At 40.1% G+C, this 20,850-nt stretch overlaps 1 protein-coding gene across 2 annotated transcripts in view; it reads left to right on the forward strand.

The window, feature by feature from the left end:
- LOC148039647 (uncharacterized) overlaps nt 1–19,831 on the forward strand; it is a 38,406-nt gene extending 18,575 nt beyond the window's left edge. For both annotated transcript variants that reach the window (XM_087692321.1, XM_087692311.1), the window contains 2 exons: nt 19,165–19,252; nt 19,550–19,831. In XM_087692321.1, the coding sequence (XP_087548447.1) occupies nt 19,165–19,252; nt 19,550–19,731 (270 nt within the window). In that variant the 3' untranslated portion in view covers nt 19,732–19,831. The remainder of the gene's footprint in view (nt 1–19,164; nt 19,253–19,549) is intronic.
- Nucleotides 19,832–20,850: the final 1,019 nt, after the last annotated feature.

Raw genomic sequence — 20,850 nt, forward strand, 5'->3', positions numbered from 1 at the left:
TAGATGAATATGATCATTCCTCTAGCTCTTGCCATAAAACAGATTTCATACATTGAGAATCTTGATGTTGAAGAATTTCTCAACAAGTGGCAAGATTGCATGAAAGCTGCCAAGGAGAGCCTTATGGAAAGTAAAGTGGTCATGGCAAAGTAGCTCAATGCCCGACACTAGCGAGTCAAGTTCTTTCGAGACAACCTTGTTCTGGTAGAAAAACATGACACTCCTTAAGAATTTGACACCTAAATTCAATCACAGGTATTATGGACCGTACAAGGTAGTGGAGCAACTCAACGATGTTAGCGACAAGCTCCAACTACCATAGGGAGTCTGTATTCATGATGCCTTCCATGTGCAACTCTTGTGCTGCTTCTATGGCAATACCAAATTTGGGAGGCAAGTACCTTTGCCCACTTGTCATGCCAATTTTCCTTTAGAGCCAGAAACTATCTTGCAGTTGCGGAACATCAACCGTTGGCCTAAATTTCTAGTTAAGTGGAACGGCAAACCAGTGAAAGAAGGCACTTGGGTTCGAGTGCTAGATGTGCTTGAGAAGGTGCGTGACTTGCTTGTCAAAATTTACAATCACTACTAAGGAAGGCATCATGAATCACAATGTACATATATGCATTTGAGAGAGAGCTTAATTGGGGGAAGCTTACATTGGTAGTGGGACTCCCATAACTCGGCTTGAAGCGGGCTTCAAGCTCTATCGTGGGGGTGGGTATATGGAAGGTAGGCTTTTGGGGATTGGGCTCTCCAAGGTATCACTATGGAGTAACACTCGTATCACGCTTGGGCATTGTTGTAGTGACCTTGGGCTTCCTATTGGATTGTATATGTAGATGGGTTAGTGAGTGCAACGAGTGAATAGATAGGGGGATAGGCTATCATCCTAGTAGGGGTGAGAGGTAAAGGGGTGAAGTCCTGGTATAGGGATTTTCTCCTACTTTACCCGCGAGAGATCTACTTTGTCTCATTTTTAGGGAGGATACTTCCTGCTGTTGGGGGAAGACAAAGGCTTGATTCCAGGTTGTGCCACCTGTAACTTTACAATAAAGGTTGGGGTCATGATCGATGAAAGCCACTTTGTAAGAAGAATCGGTCAATCCTCTAGTACCAAGCGCACGGAGCTTGTTTCAAGCTATAGAGGCCTTCTGCAACCTATAAGCTCGGTCCTCCTTCCCCTGCACAAGAAAATTAGGAGGCTATGAAATATAAATCTCCTCTTTAGGATGGCGTTTAGAAAGGTAGACTTGACACCCATTTGGAAAACATGCTAATGGTGATGAGTTGTAAGAGCTAAGATAGAGTGAATCGTGGACATTTGAGTTGCATTGGCGAAGATCTCTGAGTAATCAAGGCATTTAGAAAGGTAGACTTGACACCCATTTGGAAAACATGCCAATGGTGATGAGTTGTAAGAGCCAAGATAGAGTGAATAGTAGACATTTGAGTTGCAGGGGCGAAGATCTCTGAGTAATCAACCCTGCTCGTTGGGCAAAGCTCTTGGCAATAAGTCATGCCTTATGCTTGTCCAAGGATCCATTGGCGAGATACTTGGTCTTATAGACCCACTTTACACCAATCACCTTCCGCCTCTTGGGATGTGGAACCAACTTCCAAGTTTGGTTCTACTCAATAGAATCGAGCTTAGCGTGCTGCATAATAGTGTGCTAAACCTCTTGTACAAGAGCCTCATCAATGGTAGTAGGCTAATGGTCTTGAAGAATCTAGGACATAAGGGAATAGTTGACACAAAGTTAATGATTCCGTCGGCCTTGTATCCTAGCTGATCTGCGCGGGCCAGTACATGTCTTAGGGAAATGAGTAATACTTGACTCTTGCATGAGCCACTGGTACCACCTAGGAATGGTGATAGGCTCATCTTGCTGCAAAAGGGACTGAGTAGCCTCTAGTACCTACAACGCACCTATTTGTGGAAGGGAAAGTAAACCCCCCTCATCAAAAGAAGAAGGCTCCCTCTCTAACGGCTCATGTTGAGACATCACTTCTCGAGTTCGCACACTTCATTTAGGGTTTTGCATTGATAGCCCCAAACAGGGCTGGTGTCCACATTTTGGCCACTTTTTTAGTGGGTGCCCACACAGTGGTGCACCAACCTGGACGGCTTATACCTATAAACAATCAGTCACTTCATTCATACTTCTACCACCCCACTATTTGAGTGAAGCAATGCGGAAGCGTATGACCGAGACAAAGTGTGAACAGAGATAGAGAAAGAGACAGTGGAACATAGAAAATCTGCAGTGAAGAATGCTGTATAAGGATGCAGATATGTATATGGGTACAAAGAGTATGCTTGCGTACGTCTCCACCTCAAAGATCTCACACCTTGTAAAGCCCGAGGGCAGTCTCTCCACGGTCAGTAGCCTAGAAACTCCTTCATGTCCTCTTTTTCATCATTTTGTTTCTTTGCCTTTGGCTTCGCATTCTCCTTCTCTCCTCCAAAATGTGCTGTGAAAGACTTTGTGGAGTCAGATCCACTGCTATCTACCTCTTTGAGCCACTCTAAATGCTCTAAGACTAGCAAGGCAAGCTCCTTCCAAAGAAGAGTTTCTTGGGTCCTCGATATTAGAAGGCCGGTGTGGAACACATCAAACTTTGTAGATGTCAATTGAGTCGAGAATCATTGCCATATCCTTTGAAGATATAGTCCTCTCAAGGGATGCAAGCTCAGGTTCTCCAGTTTGTCGATGTGATCCTTCACGGAAGGGAAGTCATCAACATTGAGCATTCGAAGTTTCTTCTTAGGAGAAATCCTATGAGGAAAAGTCTTTTTATGATACAAAGATGTAAGCTTCGACTACACTTGTGTCATTGTTTTCAACTTGCAGATGTACCAAGACAGAATCTTATAAGCTCATGAAAAGGAAGGATTGGGCTCGAGAATTGAGTTGATCCCATAGGGCCCGATCCATTGCTATTCAAACACAAGGATCCTCCATGGGATAGGGTATAGGTAGGGTAACAAGCTCCCAAAGATCAAAGGTGTCAACAATTGCATTCCATGTTACAAGACCAAAGCAAATAGTTGGAGTCATCTAGTTGGTCTTCTTTGGGTAAAGAAGGGAGAACAAGCACTTGAATAGGTAGTGCCATGTTGGGCAATTTAAAGCTAGTAGAACGGGTTCTATGGCAAACATGGAGAGAATAAGGATAAGGTTGCTCTGAACAATGAGATCGAATGAAAGGGCTTGGAGACCTTTGTTCTTCTCGATGATCATACCATCTGTCAAAGGAGTGATGAGAAATCTCCTTGTCATATTCATCAAAGCCATTGAACTAGTGGCAAGACACCTTTCACATCGGCAAATATCCACAAAAATCTGTGTTTTTTGGAGACAGCCCCAAATGTTGGAAATCAGCTTCACCTTTGCAAAGGAAAAACTATAGATGTCTCGCCTAAGTCGTATGGACCAATCTTCGCAGAGAATCTGCGTTTTCAGCAAGGAACAGAGTGCTGAAAATTTGCATTTTCAGCCTGGGGGGTGTTCTCTTGATGGGGTACCTTTGTGTCCTCACTTTGGTGATGAAACCATGTGAGAGTGTGCAATGGAAGAGAATCACAAACATGGAGAGAAGAGGAGAGAAGAAGAGAAAGCAGAAAGAGAAGAATGATTTGCATTGAACAAAGAAAAAGATTGAATACAATGAGGATTGATTAGCCCCTATGTCACCAGGTGGTGATACTTTTTGCAGTTGCTTTCCTTATTTACTTATATAAATATTTTATTTTTCGTTTCTTTAGTTGATGTTGCTTTTTACCCCTAGAGTTCTCTTGGATTAAGTCGAGATCTTTGCATGGTCAGAAGAGATAGCCATTGGGACAAAGTGGACTAATAATTTATTTGAGCCTTAGGACTGGTTCCATATTGAATGGGCACTGAAGAATAGAATGCTAGTGGTTTGGGACTTGTGCTTAGCCATTGGAGATGGTGCAAGACATTGAGCCTGGCCAAGACAAAAGATGCACATGTAAGAATGCTCATGGAATAAAAGTCATCGTAATTGAGCCACATTACACCTTTTGATGTGGTTGCAATGATAAAAGTTGCTCATAACAAGTTGAGGAATGTAGGGGTCACCATCCCTAAAATTTAGGGAGTTACTATTTTTGGACCCTAGAATTTGTTCGCATCATTATGTTCGTTTTTGCACGAGGATTTAATTCTCTGGTTTATGCTAAGGTCAAAACTTGCACCAATCATGGAGAATTTTAGACCGGAAGGTTTAAACGGGAAAATTGTTACATGTATGTCATGTGACACAAATTCCCAAAAGAGGGAGAGAGAGAGCATTAAAAAAAACGTAATAGGCATGAGGGGCAGATCGGAGAATGAAGTTTTGAGGAACTGAGGGTAGATTGTTGCAAGTTCATCAGCTATGGAGAGTAGTTCTTCTTCTTTGATTCATGTATGGAGGTAGAGCTTGCTTCCTCTGATCAACTCTCTCTCTATTCTCAGAGAAAATGCTCTGCATGATGGGATGATTCCATCAAAGGTACAATTCTGTGTTTTCTTTGCACTTTTGGTGAGGCAAGAGTCTCATTGTCAAGGTTCAGGAGCAGCTGTTGGCTTCTCCAATGCAGGAACTAAAAAAAGTGATGACCATACCAGATAAGAACAGGGTTTTTCAGCTTTGATTTAGTGCTGTTTGTGTGTGGGTTTGTTTTACTACTGGAATGATGCCAAGGTAAAAGAGATGTTGTTCTGTATATGCTGGACAGTAAAAAAAACAATAAATACAGAGTTTTGCAAACTGCAATTTTGCACATGAATTATTGAGTTATGGTCATAGAAAATGCTTTCCTAAAAGGGAGTTGTTCTAGATATGCTGGAAAGTAACAATAGTAAATAAGAGTATGAGTTATGGTCACAGAAAATGCTTTCCTAAAAGGAATGTTGTTCTGGATATGCTGGATAGTAAAAAAACAATAAATACACAGTTCTGCAGACTGCAATTCTGCACATGAATTATTGAGTTATGGTCACAGAAAATGCTTTCCTAAACAGGATGTTGTTTTGGTCATGCTGTATAGTCCTTATGTAGCTGGGATTTACTCAGAAAAGATGAAAACCAACTGTTCACAGGTTATGTATTTTGGAACATTTCTTTTTTGTAACTTTCCATCTTTTAATTGATAAAGAAATCTCGAGAGGGGCACCGGTCTTCGGGGCCAATCTGGTGTTGAGCAAGGGAGTGAGGTTTTTGTTTGTGTGTGTGTGAAAAGACTAGGTATTAATTGAAGGAACTATTGCTTTATGTGAGTCATGGACCGGTTTCATGGTTCCATCCTCGGGATTTGAATTCTTTTATATAAGAATTTAAGCTCCGACAGTTTTGGGTGAAAAGGCCATACACAGAGGTTTTTCAGAGATTATAGATGAGAAAGACTACGAGATTTTTCTTGGATACAATATTTGCTAGATACAGGACCTAGAGAGATGTTAGACATGGATAAAGGCAAAGGAAAACTCCCTCATGAAGAAGAGTGTTCTTGTTCTGCTCATAGATACCAAAGAGAGAGTATTGGTGCACAACTGTTAGCACCTTCTAGAACCGAGATTGAACCACAGGATGAGGAGCAAGAACAAGAGGACTTGTTTATGGCACAACTCCTCAGTATGGTTGGCTCTTCCCAATAGCTTGTAAAGAATCCTCGAATGCAAAAATTTTTGAAGCCACATAATGAGGTATCTCAGGCTGAGTCATCACATTATACCATGGAGCGCTCAAAAAGGCAAATCTCTAATGTGCGTGAGTATGTGGAAAAGACACCAAACATGGAGACATGTCCAATGCAACAAGAAGCACAAGCACAGGATCAAGGAGTGAATGGTCAAGGCAGTTAAGCACAAGTGGCACAACAGACTATTCCTTCTCAGCTTGCTACTTATCTTGGTTACTTTGGTGGTGGGTCAATTTTTCAAGCAATGGTTGGATTACCCACGTGTTACCAGGGATACTTGCCTAGAGGGCCACTAGGAATGATGCCTATTGAGGCAGTGAACCCACTTTATGCTAATATTGGTCTATAGCCTGGTTATCAGTCTTTGCAGAGTCCTTATTTGATGCCTGGAGTACAAAATGCAGCGATTGGTTTTTTTCAGCCTAGTGGGCATATGGCAGCTAAGACAGGTGAAATGAATGCTGATAATGCGCCTAAGGGACTTCCCATTTTACAGCCACTTGTCTATGATAACCTGACACCAAAAAGTGCAAAGCCTAAAGATCATAAAGAGGGTGGTCAGGCATTAAAGTTTGAAACCTTCAGTAGTATGCAAGATAAGTTGAAAGGTTTGACATTTATACAACAGTTTGATGCAGCTCACATTGAAGGGAATTTTATTGAGACTTCTAAGGTGCAGAAGGCTGTAACTTTTTTGAAAGGTAATGCTTTGCAGTGGTGGAATATATTGTTGATGCAAGGATATGCACTTGCCACTTGGGTCCATTTTGAACAGTTGTTTGCAGCCTCATTGTTAACTAACACGTTTGAAGTAGATGTCACGATTGCATGGCATAAATTGGACGTGGCAAATTGTGCGGATTTAGAAGAGTTGAATAAGAAATGTTGGGAAGTACTTTTGCTCGTGAGTTCTTATAGGACAGTGCCCTTGTCAGAACAAATTGAAAAGTACTGTTGCGGTTTGCCCGAAGCCATCAGGGGTTATTGTACCAAGACTAGGGTTACAAATATGGTGCAATTAATTGAAAATGCTGGTGTGGCAAATGCATTGTTGAAAGGAAAGTTGACAGCTTTAAAGGCATTGAAAAGAAGGATTCTCAGTTTAAGTAGGATTTTGGCAAGAAGAAGAAGCAATTTCTAGAAAAGACCAGCTTTACAAAGAAGTCTTTTTGGAAGAAAAGATTTCAGTAGCAACCTCAGACTTCTTTTAAACAGGGCAAAGGACAGAAGAGGCCACTTTTTGGCAAATCATTTGAAGAAAGAAAGGCTTTAATGATGGTTGAGAAATGCTTTATATGTGAACAAAAGACCATATTGCTTCTAAGTGCCCACAACAATCTTGTAAAGATGCGGAGGAGAAAGATGTGTCAAGTAAAAAGAAGCCCAGCATTCGCTTAGTGCGTGATATATGGGAGATCAATCAGGATGATGCTACAGAATTGTACAGAGCTTGGGGAAAGATCAGAGGTTCCACAATGCTTATTTTCTTTGATCTTGGAGCTTGTACAAATGTCACCAGGTGGAGATACTTTTTGCAGTTGCTTTCCTTATTTACTTATATAAATATTTTATTTTTCTTTTTTTTAGTTGCTGTTGCTTTTTACCCCTAGAGTTCTCTTGGATTAAGTCGGAATCTTTGCATGGCTAGAAGAGACAGCCATTGGGACAAATTGGACTAATGGTTTGTCTGAGCCTTAGGACCAGCTCCATATCGAATGGGCCCTGGAGAATAGAATGCTAGTGGTTTGGGACTGTGTGCTTAGCCACTGGAGATGGTGCAAGACAATGAGCCTGGTCAAGACAGAAGATGCACATGTGAGAATGCTCACGGAATAAAAGTTACCATAATTGAGCCACATTACACTTTTTGATGTGGTTGCAATGATAAAAGCTGCTTAGAACAACTTGAGGAATGCAAGGGTCACCATCCCTAAAATTTAGGGAGTTACTATTTTTAGACCCTAGAATCTATTCACGTCATTATTTTCGTTTTTGCACGAGGATTAATTCTTTGGTCCGTGCCAAGGTCAAATTTTGCACCGATCATGAATAATTTTAGACCGGAAGGTTTAAAGGGGAAAATTGTTACATGATGCCATGTGGCACAAATTCCCAAAAGAGAGAGAGAGCATTTAAAAAAAAACGTAATAGGCATGAGGGATAGATCGAAGAATGAAGTTTTGAGGAGCTGAGGGCAGATTGTTGTAAGTTCATCAGCTATGGAGAGTACTTCTTTGTCTCTGACTCATGTACGGAGGTAGGGCTTGCTCCCTCTGGTAAACTCTCTCTCTATTTGCAGAGAAAATGCTCTTCATGATGGGTTGATTCTGTTGAAGGTACAGTTCTGTGTTTTCTTTGCACTTTTGCTGAGGCAAGAGCCTCACTGTCCAGGTTCAGGAGCAGCTGTTGGCTTTTCCAATGCAGGAAAAGAATGTGATGACCCTGCCACACAGGAAAATGGATTTTCAGCTCTGATTAAGTGCTGTTTGTGGGTTTGTTTTACTGTTGGAATGATGCCAAGGTAAAAGGGATATTGTTTAGGATATGTTGGATAGTAAAAAAACAACAAATACGGAGTTCTGCAGACTGTAATTTTGCACATGAATCATTGAGGTATGGTCACAGAAAATGTTTTCCTAAAAGGGATGTTGTTTTGGATATGTTGGATAGTAAAAAAACAGTAAATACAGAGTTCTGCAGACTGTAATTTTGCACATGAATTATTGAGTTAGAAAATGCTTTCCTAAAAGGCATGTTGTTTTGGTCATGCTGTACTGTCCTTATGCAGTTGGGATTTACTCAGAAAAGATGAGAACCAACTATTCACAAGTTATGTATTTTGGAATATTTCATTTTTGTAACTTTCCATCTTTTAATTGATAAAGAAATACCGAGAGGGGTGCTGGTCTTCGGGGCCAATTTGGTGTTGAGCGAGGGAGTGAGGTCTCTGTTTTTGTGTGTGTGTGAAAAGACCAGGTATTGATTGAAGGAACTACTGCTTTATGTGAGTCATAGACCGGTTTTATGGTTCCATCCCCAGGATTTGAATTCTTTTTTGTAAGAATTTAAGCTCGGACAGTTTTGGGTGAAAAGGCTATAGATATAGGTTTTACAAAGTTTATAGGACTAGAGAGATGGCATACGTGAATAAAGGCAAAGGAAAACTCCCTCATGAAGAAGAGTGTTCTTCTTCTGCTCATAGATACCGAAGAGAGAGTATTGGTGCAGAGGTGTCAGTACCTTCTAGAACTGAGATTGAACCATAGGATGAGGAGCAAGAACAAGAGGACTTGTTTATGGCACAACTCCTCAGTATGGTTGGCTCTTCCCAATAGCCTGTAAAGAATCCTCAGATGCAAAATTTTTTGAAGCCACATAATGAGGTATCTCAGGATGAGTCATCACATCATACCATGGAGCGCTCAAAAAGGCAAATCTCTAATGTGCGTGAGTATGTGGAAAAGACACCAAACATGGAGACATGTCCATGCAACAAGAAGCACAAGCACAGGATCAAGGAGTGAATGGTCAAGGCAGTTAAGCACAAGTAGCACAACAGACTATTCCTTCTCAGCTTGCTACTTATCTTGGTTACTTTGGTGGTGGGTCAATTTTTCAAGCAATGGTTGGATTACCCACGTGTTACCAGGGATACTTGCCTAGAGGGCCACCAGGAATGATGCCTATTGAGGCAGTGAACCCACTTTATGCTAATATTGGTCTGTAGCCTGGTTATCAGTCTTTGCAGAGTCCTTATTTGATGCCTGGAGTACAAAATGCAGCGATTGGTTTTTTTTCAGCCTAGTGGGCATATGGCAGCTAAGACGGGTGAAATGAATGCTGATAATGCGCCTAAGGGGCTTCCCATTTTACATCCACCTGTTTATGATAACCTGACACAAAAAAGTGCAAAACCTAAAGACCATAAAGAGGGTGGTCAGGCATTAAAGTCTGAAACCTTCAGTAGTATGCAAGATAAGTTGAAAGGTTTGACATTTATACAACAGTTTGATGCAGCTTACACTGGAGGGAATTTTATTGAGACTTCTAAGGTGCAAAAGGCTGCAACTTTTTTGAAAGGTAATGCTTTACAATGGTGGAATATATTGTTGATGCAAGGATATGCACTTGCCACTTGGGTCCATTTTAAACAATTGTTTGCAGCCTCATGGTTAACTAACACGTTTGAAGTAGATATCACGATTGCATGGCATAAATTGGATGTGGCAAATTGTGCGGATTTAGAAGAGTACAATAAGAAATTTGGGAAGCACTTTTGCTCGTGAGTTCTTATAGGACAGTGCCCCTGTCAGAACAAATTGAAATGTACTGTTGCGGTTTGATCGAAGCCATCAAGGATTATTGTACCAAGACTAGGGTTACAAATATGGTGCAGTTAATTGAAAATGCTGGTGTGGCAAATGCATTGTTGAAAGGAAAAGTTGACAGCTCTAAAGGCACCGAAAAGGAGGATTCTGAGTTTAAGCAGGATTTTGGTAAGAAGAAGAAGCAATTTCCAGAAAAGACCAGCTTTACAAAGAAGTCTTTTTGGAAGAAAAGATTTCAGCACAGCCTTACACTTCTTTTAAACAGGGCAAAGGACAGTAGAGGCCACTTTTTGGCAAATCATTTGTAGAAAGAAAAGCTTTAATGATGGCTGGGAAATGCTTTATTCATGAACAAAAAAGGCCATATTACTTCTAAGTGTCCACAACAATCTTCTAAAGATGCGGAGGATAAAGATGCGCCAAGTAAAAAGAAGCTCAACATTGGCTTAGTGCCTTATATGGTGGGAGATCAATCAACTGATGATGCTACAGAATTGTGCAGAGCTTGGGGAAAGATAAGAGATTCCACAATGCTTATTTTCTTTGATCCTGGAGCTCTTGTAAACTTTATCTTACTGGCATTGGCAGCTAAGCTGGGTATACGTCCCGAGGAAATGGGATGAGTTGGATAGGCTGATTTGGCATGCCTAGGACATATTGAACCTGTGACCCCCTTTATTGGCAAATTCCATATGCACATTCAAAGCTATGTGGACACAGAGGAGTTCCATATTATGCCTTTAGAGGGCTATGATGATTTGTTAGGTATTCCATGGTGCCACAGGAAGCATGCTATCTTGGATACTTACAATAGAACTATTACTCTTGTACATAGGAGCAAGACTCATGTGTTAGATGTGAAGCTTAAAGGAGAGTATGTCCCGGTTGTTTTTGCTTCTGCAATTACTTCTGTAATGAAAAATCATATTTGTGCGTACTTGGTTTTTGCAAAGCAAGCTAATGAAGTTGACAATAATGTGTCTGTACCAGATGAAAGTAGAAGGGCTTTCTTGGAAAAATTCAGTGATTGTTTCTTAGATTCGTCACTAGGAGAGCTACCCTCTAAGAGGCCCGAAGATCATACCATAGATCTTATTCGAGGGACTTGTCCGCCTAATAGGCCACCGTACAGGGTCAGTGCAGTGTAGCAGAAAGAGATTATGATACAAGTTAATGAGCTTTTAGAGAAGGGACTAATTCAGCCCAGTAGTTCTTCGTTTTGTTCACTTGTGTTGCTAGTTCAAAAAAAAGACGGCTCTTGGCGAATGTGTATTGACTATAGAGCCTTGAATAAGAAGTCAAGAATAGGTTTTAAATTTTGAGGATAGATAACATTCTTGATCGATTACAAGGAGCAAAAATGTTTAGCAGGATAGATTTGAAAAGTGGGTACCATCAGATCAGAATCAAGCCAGAGGATATCCATAAGATTGCTTTTAGAACAACATTTGGTCTCTGTAAATTTTTAGTCATGCCGTTTGGATTGACCAATGCTCTTGCTACGTTTAACAGGATGATGGATAGAATTTTCTGCCCTTATCGAAGCTTTGTTGGCACATTCTTTGATGATACGATTATCTTTTCAAAGAATGAAGAGGAGCATAGAAAACACTTAGTTACAGTCTTTAATGAGCTTAAGCATAACAAATTGCTCATTAATGGCAAGAAGAGTGAATTCTTTTTGGAAGAGATTCACTTCCTTGGGTACATAGTTTCTAAAGATGGTGTGAAGATGGATCCTGCAAAGATAGAAGCAATTGTCTCTTGGCCAGACTTGAAAACCGTTTATGATGTCCGCGGTTTCCTTGGCCTATGCTCTTACTACAGAAGATTTGTAAGACACTTTGCAAAGATTGCTTCTCGTTGACATGCGCTTAAAAAGAAGGATGTCAAATGGCAATGGACTGACAAAGAGAAATCAACATTTAGATGTTTGAAGGGGAAAATGACTATAGATCCAGTACTTATTTTGCCAGATCTGTCTATGCCATTCGTAGTGCAGTGTGATGCATATGGAAACAACATTGGTGCTGTATTAATGTAGAATGGCCGAGTTGTGGCATGCGAGAGTAGAGTACTTTTTATCATTGAAAGGACTTACCAAATTTATGAGAAAGAGATATTGCCTATGATCCATGCACTTTCTAGTTGGAAGCACTATTTGCTTGGTGCTGATTTTGTAGTGTAAATGGATCATCAAACACTTAGATACTTTCTCACACAGGCTAAATTGTTAGAGAAACACATGCGTTGGGCAAATTTCCTATCTATGTTTCATTTTTAGATAGTTCATGTGGAAGGCAAGAAGAATATAGCTACAGATGCTTTATCTTGCAAACCACAGGTGTCAGCTGTTTCAATTTCAACCAGTGCCTATTCCAGAAAGGCCATGGGAAACTATTGCCATGGATTTCATTTTTGGTCTTCCAAGAACTTCTTCAGGGAATGATGGAATTTGGACTATCATTTGCAGATTCAGCAAACAGGCACATTTTATTCTTATAAGGAAAGAGGTTAAGTCAGAACACATGGTAAAGATATTTATGCATAATATCTTCAAATACCATGGAATGCCACGGTCAATTGTCAGTGATAGAGACCCAAGAATGACTAGCTTGTTTTGGAAAGCATTGTTTGAAAACATGGGCACTACGCTGAAATTTTCATCTTCTTTCTATCCACAAACTAATGGACAGTCTGAAGAAGCAAATTCGACTGTTGTAGATCTACTGAAGTGTTATGTTTCAGATCATAAGACTTCTTGGGAACACTACTTGCCATTGGTTGAGTATGCATACAATAATACAGTGCACTCATCTATTGGCAAAGCACCTTTTGAGATTGTGGAAGGTGGAAAGAAATTGCCTCCCATTTTGCAGACAAAAGATAACATTTTTGAAGTAGATTGTTATGTAAAAGATTAGGAAGAAGCATATAAAAAGGTTAAGTATGCCTTAGAAAAGTCACAAGCTAAACAGAAAAGAGTTGTTGATAGTCATTGTCAGGACTCTTGTTCAAAAAGGATGATTGGGTCTTATTGCGTTTTGAAAAGGCACATTTGAGAAAACAGAAGAGCAAGGAACGTATGTTTCCAAAGCCGAGTATGCGTTACTATGCCCCTTTTCATGTCTCTGAGAAGATCAATGACGTGGCATATAGGGTGAAATTGCTAGAGAATTGGAAAATTCATAATGCATTCCATGTGAGCCTATTGAGGCATTTTATTGGTGAAGTGTAAGAAGATATGGTTCAAGAGAAACGGCCTGAAGTAGAGGAATTAGATGAGATTCTAGTTCTTGAGCAAATCCTGGCACATAAGGATAGGAAAGTGAAAGGTAGAGTTATAAGAAGATTTTTGGTGAAGTTCAAGAACTATTCACCAATGGATGCCAAATGGATGGAAGAGGCTGAATTGACAGATTCGCCTCAGTTATTGCTAACTTTACCGAGAAGCTTTCTTACTGGAATTTACAATGACTTAGAATGCTTTTTGAAGCAATGTACATTCTCTATTGTACAGTTGAATACTGCATCTCATTGAATAATACACAATGTATGGTTTACACTTAGCATTAACATGTGTATCATTGAATGAAATCTTAGTGCTTTGAAGTTGTATTTGTTACACTTCAATTGAATGATTATACATGTTGTGACACTAATAGTTCGGGAATACGTGCTATTGCTCTGTGTTGCATCCGGAAACATGTATATTAAAAAGGCTCCTAGTAGTCATAGTTGGATACAGGATGCGATCCTCCACCTATGTAAGACTTGAACTTACAATGACACAAATGGTAGTGGGGAAACTCCTACCATCGCCTTGTGTCATCTGTTAGCAAGTGATACATGTGATGGGGCACTAATATCATGGAGAATCTTGTTATTGTCCTGTGTCATCTGTTAGCATGTGTGGCATGCAATTGAGGTCGCTTGCTTATTTCAAAAGGGGGGTATGTCACCAGGTGGTGATACTTTTTACAATTGCTTTCCTTATTTACATATATAAATATTTTATTTTTCTTTTTTTAAGTTGATGTTACTTTTTATCCCCAGAGTTCTCTTGGATTAAGCCGAGAACTTTGCATGGCCAGAAGAAGCAGCCATTGGGACAAATTGGACTAATGGTTTGCCTGAGTCTTAGGACCGGCTCCATATTGAATGGGCACTAAAGAATAGAATGCTAGTGGTTTGGGATTGTGTGCTTAGCCATTGGAGATGGTGTAAGACAATGAGCCTGGCCAAGACAGAAGATGCACATGTGAGAATGCTCACGGAATAAAAGTCACCGTAATTGAGACACATTACACTTTTTGATGTGGTTGCAATGATAAAAGTTGCTTAGAACAACTTGAGGAATGCATGGGTCACCATCCCTAAAATCAGGGTTGTCTCTGTATATAGTACGGATTGATCTGTACGGTACGTTTCGTACTGTACGGTACAGTACGTATCCGTACGATTTAGTATGAAAAAATGGGCACTTTTTGGCCACTCTACTTTAAGTCTACAACTTTCTTTTTTTCTTTTTCCTTTTTTTTTTCCCTTCTTTCTTTCTTATTTCTCCCCCAAGCCTCTTTCTCTCTCAAGCTTCTCACACCCTCTTTTTCTCTCAAGCCTCTTCTCTCTCTCTCTCTCTCTCTCTAGCCTCTTCCTCTCTCTAGTTGAACTAGTATCACGTACGAAAGGTTTAATACTAAACCATACTTTAGGTACCGTAGCTTACGTATTAGTACCATAAGGTACCAACTTAATGGATGCATCTTTCCCATTCGAACTACACTTTGGGATGACATAAATGCTCCTTATATTAATATGATTCTCCCATGAGATTAGGTTATTTGAGATTCAAACAATTTCTCTCAACCTTCTCTCTCTCAAGCCCACACTTCTCTTATTTGTACGATCATGCATGTATGATGTATCCACACCCATCTATGTAGTTATAAGTTGTAGGTAGCAGTAGTGCGTGTTGGGCATTTCGCATTAGGTTTTGGCATGTTACCCTCAAGTACTCATCTTATACGCTCTAATAGCATTGCTATTTAGACTTGAAATATCTATTCTATTATCTTTTTTCTAAAATAATCAAGTTATTTTTTTGTCGTACTAATATCGTACCGTACCTTATAAAATCTTAAGGTACCATTTAGTACCGTATTTTATCGTACCGTACCATATCGTACCTTTCGTACTTGACAACTATGCAGGCTAAAATTTAGGGAGTTACTATTTTTGGACCCTAGAATCTGTTCATATCATTATCTTCGTTTTTGCACAAGGATTAATTCTCTGGTCTGTACCAAGGTCAAATTTTGCACCGATCATAGAGAATTTTAAATTGTTACATATATGCCATGTGGCACAAATTCCTAAAAGAGAGCATTAAAAAAAAACGTAATATGCATGAGGGGCGGATCGGAGAATGAAGTTTTGAGGAGCTAAGGACAGATTGCTACAAGTTCATCAGCTATGGAGAGTACTTCTTCGTCTCTGACTCATGTACGGAGGTAGAGCTTGCTCCCTTTGGTCAACTCTCTCTCTATTCTCAGAGAAAATGCTCTGCATGATGGGCTGATTCCATTGAAGGTACAGTTTTGTGTCTTCTTTGCACTTCTATTGAGGTTTATGTGAGTCATAGACCGGTTTCACCCTACATGCAGCCCAAGGCATTAGTGAGGGCACGAGATTAGGCTGAATAATGACGATAGTACCTTTGACGGTGAAGGAGATGGTGATGGTTACAGAGATGGAGAGTGTGCAGCCTGCTGTCCACGACGGAGATGGGGAAGACTATAGGCACTTGACAAAGCACCTACAAGACAGAAAGTGAATGTCTGCCCCAGCCAAACTGATCAGCTATAAATAGCTGAAATGCAGCCAAACTGGCGAACCTCCCCCTTGGCACACAGCAAAGCATCTGCTGTCCATGTCTCTATCAGTTGAGATATGCTGGTTACAGTTATCTTAACACAAATCCTATTGTTTTTTTTAGGGCAAACCACAACAATATTTTTCAATTTGCTCAAAGAGAGGCTCAAATTGATAAGAAGTGATTGGCAACAATGTGCCCCAAAACTTCTTGTTGTACTCTTCCAAATTTCTAAACATCCGAGTTTGCATGCTAGGTATCATACCAATATGAGTATAGATGGGATTTGCATACCGACTGCCATACGAGGATACACATGTCTTGGCATTCCATGTATTCTTGGCTGATAATCAAACATGTCTGTCCCATGTACACCAAAAGAACTAGTACCATGACCAGCCATAGGATGAAACACAGATCCATGACCAAAGTATCCTGGGTGTTGTGCATGTTGAGACATAGTTTGCTGTCCCAAAAGCATAGAGTATGCATTTCAAGATTCCCATGCATTTTCAGACCATGTCCCAAAGCAAACATTTGCATCTGTTCATTAGATGCATTTGGTGCATTTGGAGGTTGTAGCACATCCACTTTCGGAGTTATATGCTGTCCTGAAGCATCAAGAGGTGCTTTCTTGTTTTTGTCCTTGCTGCCTGTCTTCAGTGACTGCATAAATTCAGTAAAACCTGGGCCCTTGGTAAGCTGAGACAAGGTCTCCACTACTGCCATGAGTTAAGTCTTAGATTGGAAATCTGAGGACCTAATCCTCTTTCTCTTGCAGATTTTCAGCATCTCAAGGCATTGAAGTATCAATTCATGACGCAACCTTGCGTATTTCCATTGTGTTCAGATTTCTTAGACAAAGAGGCATCATCATAATGAGATTCTTCATTGCTTGAAGACATGCTTACTGGATTTTACCACAGCTGACAACAATTTCAGCAAATTGCTTGCAATCAGCCCACCTACTCAAGGGAGTTGATGTGTCCTACAATGAATCATGAAACCTGCTTGCCTTGTTGAGAAGTGTGGCGGATCCATGATTTACAAGTAACTACAGCAAGAAAAATCTAAATGACTAAACAAATTCAGCACTTTATCAATCAATTGAGACAATTGACACTGATTGGCCCCAAACCCTGGTGTCCTTTGTGGTGTTTCTTTGATCTTTATTCTAGAAATTGATGGATACAATAGAGAGAAGCCAAAGCTCTAAAAATTAAAAACCAGGCGGAGAACTCAAAATTCCTCCAAGTTCCTTCAACTGAAATTCCCCCAATTCCAGCAAGCCAAGTCACAATCTCTGACCATTCTGGAACCATTTGCTGTTTTTGGCCCCTTGATTTGGATGCATGGGGAGCCAATTGAGTCTTATCCAGTTGCATGCAAGTCACCCTTGTTGGGGATCACCAATCTCTTCAAATCTGCTGATAATCCTCTGATTTACAGCAGCAATTCTTGATACTGACTGAAATGCGCATTCATACATTCCAAGACAGGCATGCAAACCCTAATTTCTGTTGAATCCCCAGCCCCAAGAGCAGCAAATTGTGAATAGCAGCACTTCAGCCCCAAATTGAACAGTCCCTGTCCAAGCTGGCGACAGCATCTAGAGGCCCAGATTAGGCTGGTGACAGCATCTACAGGCTGGGAGAGAGAATGAACAGCAGTAGGAGAGAAGAAACGGTATTTTTTCTGGCCCAAACTGTACTGGAACAGGTTGTCCAGCTCGTGCCCTCCCTTCTGTGCCCTTTCCCCAACCTGCATGGCTCCTTGGAGAGGCTGGCTGCCACGTAGCAGGTCTATCTCTGACATGTGGCAGACCTGCTGATGCAAACAGCAACCTGCAATTGAAATTCCCACTCATTGTAATTCAGCAAATTGAAAAATAATTGGGACCTGCCAAAGTCTTGGCCACTGCACAGCCTCAATTTCAAATGCCTAACCACTTTGAACCTGAAAGTGTTTGTAGCTTCCACAAACCTTAGTCCAAGTCATTAGATGATTTGATTCTCTAACCCCTTTGACATTTTAACTTAATCTCACACATGCACAACTTTGTTGTCCAACGAAAATAAGTTAAAAAGTTCACGACCCTGTGATGCAGTCTTTCTCTCATGTGCGATCTTTCTTGCCAATGTGAATTTGCAGTATTGATGGGGACCTCAATTTGAATGGAAGTAAAAGCCTACAAAAGATTACATCCATGTTTACAACCATGATAAAAACAAAAGAAATTTGCGAAGTAGCATTATCTTGGATAGTGCATGCCTTACAGATGGTTTTGTGGAGAGATTGACAAGACCAAACACGTCCTTTTCCCATACAACCAATCCCTACTCAAAAATGAGGAAAATGAGGAATGAGGAACCCCCTTGAAGCAACGCATGGTAGCTGCCACCTCATCATTTAAAAGTGCCAAGGCACTGGCAAACCATGCTTTTAATGAATTTCAAATTGCATTTAGCCTTATGGGCATGGCACTACTGTCTAGTATAGCCTTTAGAAGCTGAGGAATGTTACTAAGTTTTTTCATCGATTTCTCATAACTGCCTGCTTTTGGTCTCCTTCCTGTTGTTCCTACCAAGAAGAGCTGCATATGAAATAGAGAAATAAACCTGAACTTGACTTTAGATGGTTTGCTGCTGGAATGTTGGCACCTGAGTACCAAATTTGAGTTGCCTCTTGGAATCCTGACACCATCAGTGTTTGACTCTCAGCTCATACTGTGCTAATAACCCATAGTCCCCAGCAAGGGACCTTGGGACTGAATCTGTCAGCTCTGCCTCTCTAGTTATATCAGGGCTGCATAACCATGTCAGTCTAGTGTCAGCTGCCCTCCATGTGGAGAATTTTGGCCTTGTAAATGTGATCACAAAGTAAACATACGAAGTCACCTAATTTCCATGCGGGTTAACTATGATGCTTACCTATTCATCCAACATATGTTGAAGATGGACACTTTTAATCACCTCAAATAATTTGCACCTCCCTATGCTAGTGATGGTTATCTGCACCTTCTGCACCATTGCACACTTGGATATTGGAAGAGCGCACAAGTTGTTATTAAAATCAACTTCATTAAACCACGAGGAATGTATATATATATTATATAACTGCATTACTGTATTTTGACTGACAAATTATTTATAGAGTTAAGAGTTTGTTTGATTGTTATTCTTTTGTAGATGCAGGTGCTTTAATCAAGTCTTGTGTCAGCTGAATTTGAGTGGCCTTTCATTGACTTTTTGCAGGCTGTACGTAAATATGTGTCTTTTGAAGAAATGCTAAAGACAGAAGGGTTGAGGACGGTTCTTCCGAGTGTTCAAACTCTCACTGAAGGTACACAGTTTTGTTTCTAGAGTTTCATACATAGGGAATAACATTTCTATAAATTATATCATGGTAATGCAGCTCTACCAGGCCATTGAGCGATCGTTCAATACAACATAGCTCTAGCAGGGCCCCTGGAATTTTCCAAAGCTAATATGTTTTTGGACTAGGTTGTGCAGTAATCACGTCATATGGTTATGATATCTACTTCAAATTGTGCTTTCTGCATTTTTTTTGTTCCTGCTACTTAGGTGCAGGCATCTATTGCTTTTCTTGATTTTTTTTCTTTGGGGGAGGGCATAACAGGTGTAATGGTGTATAGAAAATTCTACACAGAGCAAAAGGAGAGGGCTGGGGGTGTTCTTGGTATTCATGTGCAAAATATACCTGAAGAAAGGCAACCACTGACAATTCTTCAGGACATTCTGAAAGTTATGAATTGGTCTATTTCACAATTTAATGCTGTGTTGAATTATCATTTGAAATAATGTTCAGGCTGCTTATAGGCAAATTTTTTTTGGAAGAAATTCATATTCTTCCTGCTCATCCCCAGAAATACAAGAAGCTGAACTTCCTGTCTTTTATCTTTAGATGCTGTCCACAGTTTTATGAGAGTTTAGCGTTGAGCATGAAAATGTTAGATAGAATAAGATGTGCTTGATTGATCCCCATAATGTGTTTGATGTCACCATGATGTCTGGGTTCTGCTGACATCTTGCAATTTTATGACGCTCTAAATCACATTTGATGGTTGTTGAAGGCCCTACACTCTAATAGGTAAGGTGGCCATTCTGATATTATATACGCTAATAACATGTGCAAATGATAACCTAAGATGATAAACTCTCTTTTAATGACAACCTTGTATAACTGTGATATGTCTAGCAAGAAACAGGAAAAATGAATAATCTTTATCTGATGAGCAACCTTAAAGGAGAAAATTTAAATGTAAGATATGGCCAGTCCTTTCTGGGTCTCTTCCAAGCATAAACTATTCTGCAGGTAGTACAAAATTTCTGAGACCTCTTTCTTCAGATGTGTAAAATCTCCTACAGAGTCTGGTTAATTGCTACCTTATAGACTTGTTGGCAGTTTAGATTGTAAGTATATTCAATGGTAGACCAATAGATTACGACTTTGCTGTGTCAGTATAGATTTAAGTAAATCTATGGTGAACCAACAGTATGTTCAAGATAATGGACCTAGAAATTAGGTCTGTCAATAAGTCAGATTTTCAATAAATCAACAATTTAGAACTCATCAATTAGGAATGATTGAATTGTTATTTTCTAGTAAGCATTGGATGAATCATAGCAAGCAAAGTGGAGTCTCAAGTGAACCTTAATGTCCATTGTTAATGAAACATACGCGGATTTTTGTGAAGTATCTAGATCATACATGGCAATGCGCAACACACTAAAGCATTTGTATTGTAGCAGTGCTTGATTCTTTGGTTGGAGTGCAACATGCAATCGGAGTATGATCAAACCCTAAATGAAGCCTAGAAGATATATCTTACATGAGGCAAAGAAAGCATTTTTACATGAGCATCCACAGTGAATACACATCCTAGGTGTTTTGAATGCAGTAATATACTTGCATACTTT

The sequence above is a fragment of the Lygodium microphyllum genome, chromosome 2 (assembly GCF_053477565.2).
Source record: "Lygodium microphyllum isolate KBCC chromosome 2, Lygodium_microphyllum_v1.1.10, whole genome shotgun sequence".
Lineage (NCBI taxonomy): Eukaryota > Viridiplantae > Streptophyta > Polypodiopsida > Schizaeales > Lygodiaceae > Lygodium > Lygodium microphyllum.